The following is a 9,642-nucleotide window of genomic DNA, read 5'->3' as shown; positions in this document are numbered from 1 at the left end:
CTGTCTGTCTGTCTCTTTCTCTCTCTCTCTCTCTACACTGTCATGATAGGATGATGCTGTGAGAACATCACATTCTTTGTTGATCTGTGATCATGTGAGCATGCTCATATATTCAGTCATCAATGGACACGGTTGGGTTTACATTTCCGAAAGTGGTTGAACCGCGATCCTTGGAGAACCTGCCAGAGCTCCGAGACGTGTGTGTGTGTGTGTGTGTGTGTAAGGTGATTCTTTGTGTTATGCTTGCGTAGTAAATGTGAGCTAGCAGGGTAGTGAAGCGCTCGTTGCCTTTATGCGGAGAGGTCACCTTCCTTAAAGAGCTGTTAGTTTGCACCCAGGTCTGGAAGATGGACAAAATGTCCACTCTGTTACACTTTATCTGAAAGATAATACTGCTGAATACCTGACATGAGATAAAAACAAATGATTTTAAGTGTTCACATAAAATATATCATGATACTCAACAGGTTTTGAATTTGAGTTTATTCCAGTTTTAATTGAAAGCAGAATGGAAGAAAAAGTAGAGTAGTAGCAACCTTTTTACGGTAGCCTAGCGTTGCCATAATTCCCATCAATGGACTTTTACCCCATAGACCCCATAGGTATTTGACTGAGTAAATAGCTAAGAGTTAGCTAGTGAGTAAATAGCTACTGAGTAAATAGCAGAATTCCATTGAAGGTGCTCAGGTTGTAGCCGTTGTCGTCATCGTAGATCCGTGAGTTGGTACCGAGGCTCATGTAGACCTGGTCTCCTACCTCAAGCATCAACACAAGCCCGTTAGATCCATTATCTGCACGGTCACCAGATGACGCGTGATCTGCAGTGGCAGCAATACGTTCCCCGTTCTTATACAGGAAAACGTACCCAGGGTTGGCTCCAGTTACATGGCAGTAGAAGGTGAAGTGGTAGAGTCCTCTCACTGGTGCTGTGAAGATACCTAGGGCAAATGAGGAGCTTTTTTAGATTCCACGTCTACATAAAACATGTACAGTATATTCAAGTATATTATGCTTGTGTTGCAGCACATTACCTGTGGTGGGTTTGTAGTGGTTGCCAATGTTTGCGAAGATCTTTTTGTAGACCAAGGTAGTTTCAGTGTTGAAAGGTCCTATGCTCCCTGCCTTGATTCCCAGTGCTGCAGAGAAGGCCACCATAGGTCTGTCTGTGAATGATATGAGAGTACACGCTCCATGACAATCTATTTGACAGTTGTTAAGGGAATTTTCAATCCCAATAATGCATTTAATCTTTAACCAATTCAACGAGGTTTGTAAGACCCTTGATTCACTAATAATTGGGCAAAGTCTCATATTTTCTAAAAAAGGTTCAACGGTCTTTATTCATGAGAGCTCTGAAGTCAGAAATTAGGACTCAAACCTTTTATAATACACACATATATTCCTATCTTTAGACCACTCCCTTCTCAAACAACCAGTACTTTTCCACTAACCACAAAGAACCATAAAAGTTGTCACATTCTTCAAGGCTTTCACCGCCCCTCCCCCATTGGGAACCTCTTGGTTTGAAACCCTCTAATGATTGTCTATTACCTACTCTACAACTTCACTCTGTTTACATCCCTACTAAAGGATATAACATCCAAGTATTACAATACGAACAAATCTACCCACATCCTGGTTTTATCTTCCCATGATTCTCTAACATTTCACTCTATCCTATAATGACAGAGTGGAACAATTTAGTCATTATTCTAATACATACAAATTATTCTAACACAGTTGACTTCATTTTATTATTTTTTTACATTCCTGACCATGTGATCTAAGGGTCATGTGTTTTTTTTCTCCAAAATCTGCACTTCAGCACTATTGGTGATTTTAAATGCTTTTATTGGTGACTGTTCTGAGTAAATCTGAATATATTGTCAAAGCTAGTGTAGGTATTCTCTAGTAGTTGAACCTTTATGTCATGTTTATCTATGCATGACAAGTTTTACAATGCGTTATGGCCGCATTGTACTTGGATGCTACCAAAATATGTTCTCTATCTGTAGTATTTGCCAATGATGTTATTACCTTCACATTTTCTCTTCAGCTCCTACACCTGGTTCTCACTGGCTTTCAGTCTGGCCTCCATCTCTCTCAGCACAGTGTAGATGTCACGCTGGCAGGTTTGCTGGGACCGTGTTGAGGCTGCCACCTCATCTTTCGCTTTCAGATTCCCATCCTCTGTGGCTATGTCACTGTCTGACTGACCCAGTGCCCCAGACAGGCAGTAGCACAACAATGCTAACTGCGGAAATATAGTAGTCTTCATTCTTAATCTGGACTCTTGAGTCGTTTGTTCTCCTGTGATTTCTGATCTCTAGCCGGTGGTTTTATAAACACGTATCCTTTTGTGCACGAATGGAATGTTCCCAGGAGGACTTTGTTCCAGTTCAACGTGACTATCTTTCAATCATGTTCAAGTGCTTAAGAAACGTCAACGGTTGTGAATTGACGTGACCTGCTGCTTTAACCACTATTTCAGTATGGGTAAATGTTTCACAAAACTATTGTCTCTCTTCACAGTACCGTATGAGTCATGTGTTTGCGTTTCAGATACTTCATCTGTGCCTGGTTGAGCTCACCTTGCTTAATAAACAAATAGAAACAGTCCCCAAATTGCACTCCAAGCAGTGTTTTCTATCCAAATCTACCAATTATATGCATATCCTAGCTTCTGGGCCTGAGTAACAGGCAGTTTACTTTGGGCACGCTTTTCATCCGGACGTCAAAATACTGCCCCCTAGCCTGAAGAAGTTAATAAACTAATAGAAACAGTCCCCAAATTGCACTCCAAGCAGACTGCAGCAAAGGCACAAAATATTTGAAAATGTTTAAGTATGTGAACCCAGGTCTGGTGTTTACCTTTGGGAGTGTGTGAGCACCTGTATATCATTCTATCAAGATAACCTTCTCATTCAGGTCATGTTTTTTTCCCCCCAATTCTGTAACTCATGATAAATACATTTTCAGAAGAACATAAACCTACGAGCAACAGCAAACGTTTTGCCAGACCTCTAAAGTGTCTACAGTACACCCAAGAATAGGAATAAGAACATACACCTATGAATAAGCTACATGTACAATGTGATGGTAACATTGAATCAGCATAATATGTATAAAACAGCATCGCACGCCACTGCCAGTTTGGGTACAGTAAATGCAGGATGGAAGCTGCCAGAGGCAGGGTCATTGTGTGTGTCATTCTGTAAACACAAACACCACGGATGTACTCAACAGAACATACACGAAAGGAAAAAAAACGTATTCGTGCGGGTTTCATTTCGGATCTTGAAATACAGTAGAATGCAACGAAAATTACAGAGGTCCATTCATTCACATCGGCGATGCCCTCTGGAATACATGTTCCATTGTTTCAAATCTGTCATTTTTTTCCCCCCACATGAGTTCTGAGGTGTTACTGGATAAATCGCAGAATTCCATTGAAGGTGCTCAGGTTGTAGGCGTTGTCGTCATCGTAGATCCGTGAGTTGGTACCGAGGCTCATGTAGACCTGGTCTCCTACCTCAAGCATCAACACAAGCCCGTTAGATCCATTATCTGAGTCAGCAGTAGCTGTTAAAGTACCAGCAACACTCTCTCCATTCTTATATTGAAAAATGGACCCATTGAGGATAAGCCCTGACATTATTTAAAAAAATAAATAAACAGTGTTTATTTTGTCCATTCATTTTGTTCTATTGGTTATAGCTGCATCTGTCAAACAGGTGGTGTGGAACTTATCCCCGTACAGAAGACTGATTTTGGAGTGCAATGTCTCTTTAAAGGTCTTCATGATACGGTTGTGTTGCAGTACATTACCTGTGGTGGGTTTGTAGTGGTTGCCAAAGTTGGTGAAAGCTTTTTTTGTAAACCAGGGTAGTTTCAGTGTTGAAAGGTCCTATGCTCCCATGAATTCCCAGTCCAGCAGAGAAGGCCACCCTTGGTCTGTCTGTGAGTTATGAGTGCACATACTCCATAAATATTGGACAGCTGACTCCAGAATTAGCATGACACTAGCATTTAGGGCCAGGAGTCATTATATTTTTTTAGATAATATAGTCAGGAAAAACTACAGACCTCAATCATTAATTAATTAATTAATTAATCATTAATCATTAATATGCAGGCTCCTGAGTGGCGCAGGCACTGCATCAGGCACTGCATCTCAGTGCAAGAGGCGTCACTACAATCCCTGGTTAGAATCCAGGCTGTATCACATCCGGAAGTGATTGGGAGTCCCATAGGGCGGCGCACAATTTGGCCCAGCAATTTGGCCTACCCCGGGGTTGGCCGGGGTAGGCCGTCATTGTAAATAAGAACTTGTTCTTAACTGACTTGCTAAGTTAAATAAAGGTTAAATAAAAAATACTTTTTTTTTTCTTCAGTTCCTCCACCTGGCTTTCACTGGCTTTAATTCTGGCTTCCATGGTTACCAGCTTTGTCTTGGTGTGTGTCAGCGAAGCACTCATCTCTCTCAGCACAGTGCAGATGTCTGGCTGGCAGGTTTGCTGTATGAGGTTGTATACTCTGTAACTATGTCGTTGTCTCCCTGACCCAGTGCCCCAGACAAGCAGTAGCACAACAACGTCAGCTACAGAACTAAAATGGTCTTCATTCTCAATCTTGACTCTTGAGCCGTTTGGTCTCCTGTGTAATTTCTTATCCCTGGCCCAGGGGTTTATGAACCGCTTATCTGTGGGAAATGTCACGTAAGATAGGCCTGTTGTTGAAGTGATTTATGGGAAAAAGTAAAACATGTTCAGTTTAATTTGAGTGTGAACTTAGATAAAATAGGGTGAATGAACAAATGCAAAACATATGCCAACCTTCACAGAATGGACACATTTCAGGTGCTGCATCACTAGGGGCATTAAGAAATGGTTGTTGTGTTTTACCAGAGTAGTAGAATAGTTTCTTATCATTTCTAAAGCATTGGTAGAGTAGTGTGTTTTTTTGTGTTTATCTATTTAACTTGACAGGTAGTAAACCGAATTTTCATTAAACAAATCAACAAGTGTTAAAAAAATGAACGTACATGGGTGCATTTACACTGTGAGACATTGATTTTCCATGATTTAAAATATATCTTTATTCTCTTGTGTTCTGAGATGTGTTACTGGGTAACCCCCCCAAATCTTCCTTACCTCAGGATACTTCAATTGATGATTATCCAGGAAAATAAAGAAAAAGTCCCCAGTTGAAGTGTCCTGGGGTAAGGAATATTTTTTGGGATTTTCAAGTCACTTAGTCGAGCGCCAGCTTCCCTTTTTTGTTCAAGCTGGGCTGAAGAGCGTTTGGGTGCACCTTTTTTCCAGTGTTACTCGGTAAATAGCAGAATGCCATTGAAGGTATTGAGGTTGCGATAACTATCTGTCCAGACCCATGAGTAAGTTTCAATGTGCATGGAGACTTTGTCTCCCACCTCAGCATCAATACAACCCATTACATCCATTGTCTGCTACATCAAAAGCAATTGATCGTTTTTATACATTAAAAGGAATCCATCCCTGTCTGTTTGATTGACTATAGAAGGTGGAGTGGTAGAGTCGTTTCACTGGTGCTGTGAAGATACCTGTGGCAAAGGAGGAGCTTAATAAATGCTTATCAATATTTAGGAATGAATTAATTGAGGGTGAAATCAACTTAAATAATATACAGTACAATGCTTAACAGCATTTGCTAATGGTTAACAAACATTTCAATAATTGTTTAATATCAGTACAGTGTTAATACTGTAATGCTTTGGTATTTTTCGGGGGGGATTAAGGATCACCATTACTCTTTCTGGGGTCCACACAGAACATGAAACATAATACAGAATGACATAATACAGAACATGAACAGACAAGAACAGCTGAAGGACAGAAATACATACATGTATTTTAAAGGCACACGAAGCCTACATATCAATACACACACGCTATCTAGGTCAAATAGGCTTTAGCTGTTACTGCTGATGTAGTTTAATGGCACACAGTCTATACTCAAACATAACTTGTTTTCAAATGGTTTGTTTTTCATTACACCATTATTGGTAATATATAATCAATATAAAGTTTGTCAAAAAAATCTTAAATTACAGCTCAATTTGAGCAAATTCTGAATTTGTGATTAATCCTGTGATTAACTCGATTAAATGTTTTTATCAACTCTTTTAAGAGTGTGATAAACAGCATTGTTGTTATTTACATCAGGGATGCCCTCTACAATACATTAAGCCATGTTTTCATTATTCCAAATCTCTCCTTATTCACGTGTTCTGAGGTGTCACTGGGCAAATAGCAGAATGCCAGTGAAGGTGCTGAGGTTACGGTAGCTTTCTACCCAGATCCATGATTTGGCTTCAAGGCGCACATAGACCTGATCTCCCTCCTCAAGCAACAGTACCGCCCCATTAGATCCATTATCTGCACCATCACTAGATGTTATGTGATCTGCCGTACCAACAACTATGTCTCCGTTCTTATACATTAACAGAAATGCATTATTGGCTCCGTATGTATGGCAATAGAAGGTGAAGTGGTAGAGTCCTCTCACTGGTGCTGTGAACATACCTGTAGCAAAGGGGGAGCTTAATAAATGGTTTATAAATATAGCGATTTTGAAGTTGATCAATCATTACAATTATCAATAGTTCACTGATGGTATTGCTTAACAATGTTTTTTGTTTTTGTGATTATGGCTACGAGTAATGGAACAAGAATCAGGACACACCAGATTTGGGGTGAATTCAGAATTGAGTTGTGAATTGCTCTTTAATTCCAATGAATTCACCATTGAAGTAAAAATCTATTCAATGCAATTCAATTCATTCAAATGGCTAATGTACTCTACACATCACTATACACATTTTTATTTTTACATCAATTATAGATGGTTACCAATTATATGTTACAGTAAATTATAAAAAACAGGAGATCTATACATTGTCCAGGAAATGCATTCCCTGTTACAGTGGTAAAGGTATAGATCTACTGGGAAATCTACACATTTCCTTTGGTGAATCTATAGATCTCCTGTAAAGGCTATAAGCTAAAACTTTCAAAAGTGAACTGTCGCTTGAACCTTTTTCAGTTATTCGCTCCGTATTTCTCCAGAAATGTTATTGTTTGTGCTTCACATTACCGGTTGTAGGGTTGTAGGCGTTGCCAATATTGGTGATGACCTTCCTGTAGACCAAAGTAGTTTCAGTGTTGAACGGTCCTTGGTTGCTTCCGGGACCGTCCTCTCTCAGTGCAGCTGAGAATGCCACTCTTGGTCTTTCTGTGAAGGCAAAGATTACACATTCTTAGGTACATTAATGAGGATGTCATAATGCATTACAAGATGCTTATAATGAATCAGAGTCATTGGGCCTGTCCGAATAAAACTTCAGAAATGTAGGATGATTGAAATGCTGGGGTGTCATACTCAGCTTTTCATCTAGTATGAATTGACGGCACGCTATTGACGAAGATAATAATCTTATCAGGCCCACGTGTATTTGGCAATAGCTGTTAATCAGAAGAGGGGATGTTCCGAAACGAACCAATGGCGTGAACAAACGCGATAGTGCATTTAGAGGGCGCCCTCTCAATATGGACGAGTCTAGTATGTTGTTGCTTACTGCATACGTTTTGTTTCCTGAACAGTATGTTCTAAATAGTATGTAGCATAGTTCGTACATTTAGTACCCTGTGGCACATAAAAATTGATTTTATAAAACGGCTCATACGTCCTTTGAACAAGTCATAATACATTATAACTCTCTTTACCTTGATTCATTTTCCTTAATTCATCAAGCTGGTTTTCTGTATTTCTCAGTCTGGTTCTCAGCTCCTCTTCCTGGACTTTACCGGCATTCAGTCTGGCCTCCATAGATTCCAGCTTGGTCTTGGTTTGACTCAGCTCAACTTTCTGCTCTAACATCATCTCTATCAGCATAGTGTGGAAGGCGGATGGTGTGTTAGCTTTGTCTAGATTTTGCTTATTGACAACCACTCCACCTTCACGTTCACCGTCTGACTGGCCCAGTGCCCCACACAGGCAGTAGCACAACCATGTCAGCTGCAGAACTATAATGGTCTTCATTCTCAATATGGACTATTGAGTCCGTATGTCTCCTGTGTAATTTCTGATCCCTGGCCCAGGGGTTTATAAGCACATATACATCTGAAATATTACCTAATATGGACCTGTTGTTGATGTAGCTCATGGACAAAGGTTGATATAGTCATGGAATCAATTTTGACCTGTTTATTTTGGCCTGTTTAGTTTGGCCTCATAAGCCCCCCCAAAAAACAGGCGACCAAACAGAAAACGAAGGTGTGTGTGTGTGTGTGTGTGTGTGTGTGTGTGTGTGTGTGTGTGTGTGTGTGTGTGTGTGTGTGTGTGCCTCCAGAAACCATCAGTGTATCTGCAGGGAGACTGTAACCTTGGTCAGCATCAGACTTAGAGGGCTCTCACATGAAATGCTTTTTTTTCTTGAGAAAGAAAGTGAGTGTGTACCAGAGGGCTGTGTGTGTGTGTGTGTGTGTGATAGAGAGGAAGAAAGAAGAGAGTGTTTGTGGGTGCTTGTAAGGGGCTCATTAAAGCTTAACATTACTCATTCATAATCACTGCATATCATCATCTGTTATGCATGTATATACCTGTTCATAAGAATTTAACCTATATCATATTCTTACTGTCATGGTGGGTTACTATTGAAGAGATCAAGTGCTTATGTCAGGTGTATTAAGGCGTGACGACCATCTTTGATTACGATGAACTGTGCAGTGCCTCTTCAAATAAGACACACACACACACAAAGACACTCTCCTTATACTGTGCGAGAAAAACAAAGCTCTGACCTCTTTCCCCACCTCATCTCCATGACATAATTGCCTATCTTTTATTGATGACCTTCCTCTGGCAAACCCCTCGCTTTTCCTCTTCTTTCTTGTCCTCTCTTCGGGTCTGTCTGTATCCCCCACTGGAGCAGGGGAGGGGAGAAAGAGGGAGTATTGATTCATTCATTTCTGCAATCATTTCTTGAACACGTCCTCTGAAAAGTAGTCCCCATTTGCTACACTATCCAACACGCGTTTTCCTTCTGATGCTCAAGGCACCTCTTCAGCTTCGTTTCCGCCAGCAGCCTTCTAGTTGTGTAGCTGCTTCTCCCCTAGCACTGTTGGGGCTTCAGTTGGATTGTTTCTCTACTTCTACCATATGTTCAATGAACGTCCCATTTATATGCACATGCATGCACAATGTGTTCTTGGGCGTACTTAACCCAGCTGTTATTGCACAAGTAGAGATGCACCACTTCACAGAACAATAACATTGTCTCCCTCCATTCATTTAGCATCAGTGAATTCTCCCGTGGAACGTCACAACAGTACGTTACTTTGCATCAATGGATGTTCCCTCTACAACATAGCAGTGCTTCGCTCCAGCTAGGCTGTCTCGTGTCTTGTTTAGAATGGATCCAATGATAAGCTAGGGGGATACAGCAGCAGATGGTGTAACTGGTTGGCAGGATGTACCTGCACTCTCAGTAATGAACCAGGTTCCCTCTAGAAGAGGATGCTAATTGCTAATAAGCGCTAGATTGACTGGTGGGGCGAGTGTGGATGGCCTGTGTCTCGGGCTCTCCCGGGCACAGCAGTTAGC

General features: G+C 40.8%; 2 protein-coding genes across 3 annotated transcripts; both read right to left on the bottom strand.

Annotated features, from left to right (window-relative positions):
• Positions 1-464: 464 nt before the first annotated feature.
• LOC106585653 (complement C1q-like protein 2) lies at positions 465-2,354 on the bottom strand. Of its 2 annotated transcripts, XM_045705972.1 has the most exons (3): positions 2,038-2,354; positions 1,032-1,163; positions 465-938 (listed from the first exon to the last, which is right to left on the bottom strand). In XM_045705972.1, the coding sequence occupies exons 2-3, from the start codon at positions 1,153-1,155 to the stop codon at positions 649-651; spliced, it is 414 nt and encodes a 137-aa protein (XP_045561928.1). In that variant the 5' UTR covers positions 1,156-1,163; positions 2,038-2,354; the 3' UTR covers positions 465-648. The 2 variants fall into 2 exon arrangements, with proteins under 2 accessions (XP_045561928.1, XP_014027563.1); XM_014172088.2 differs by lacking the exon at positions 2,038-2,354 and having other exon boundaries at positions 1,032-1,352.
• A 2,724-nt stretch (positions 2,355-5,078) lies between these two features.
• Positions 5,079-8,127, bottom strand: LOC106585649 (complement C1q-like protein 2). Its single transcript, XM_014172078.2, has 3 exons — positions 7,764-8,127; positions 7,135-7,272; positions 5,079-6,563 (listed from the first exon to the last, which is right to left on the bottom strand). Exons 1-3 carry the CDS (start codon positions 8,077-8,079, stop codon positions 6,277-6,279), a joined length of 741 nt encoding a protein of 246 aa, XP_014027553.1. The 5' UTR covers positions 8,080-8,127; the 3' UTR covers positions 5,079-6,276.
• Positions 8,128-9,642: the final 1,515 nt, after the last annotated feature.

The sequence above is a fragment of the Salmo salar genome, chromosome ssa02, assembly GCF_905237065.1.
Source record: "Salmo salar chromosome ssa02, Ssal_v3.1, whole genome shotgun sequence".
Classification (NCBI taxonomy): domain Eukaryota; kingdom Metazoa; phylum Chordata; class Actinopteri; order Salmoniformes; family Salmonidae; genus Salmo; species Salmo salar.
Note: the sequence above shows the minus strand (reverse complement) of the source record. Positions and strands in the feature narration are given on the sequence as shown.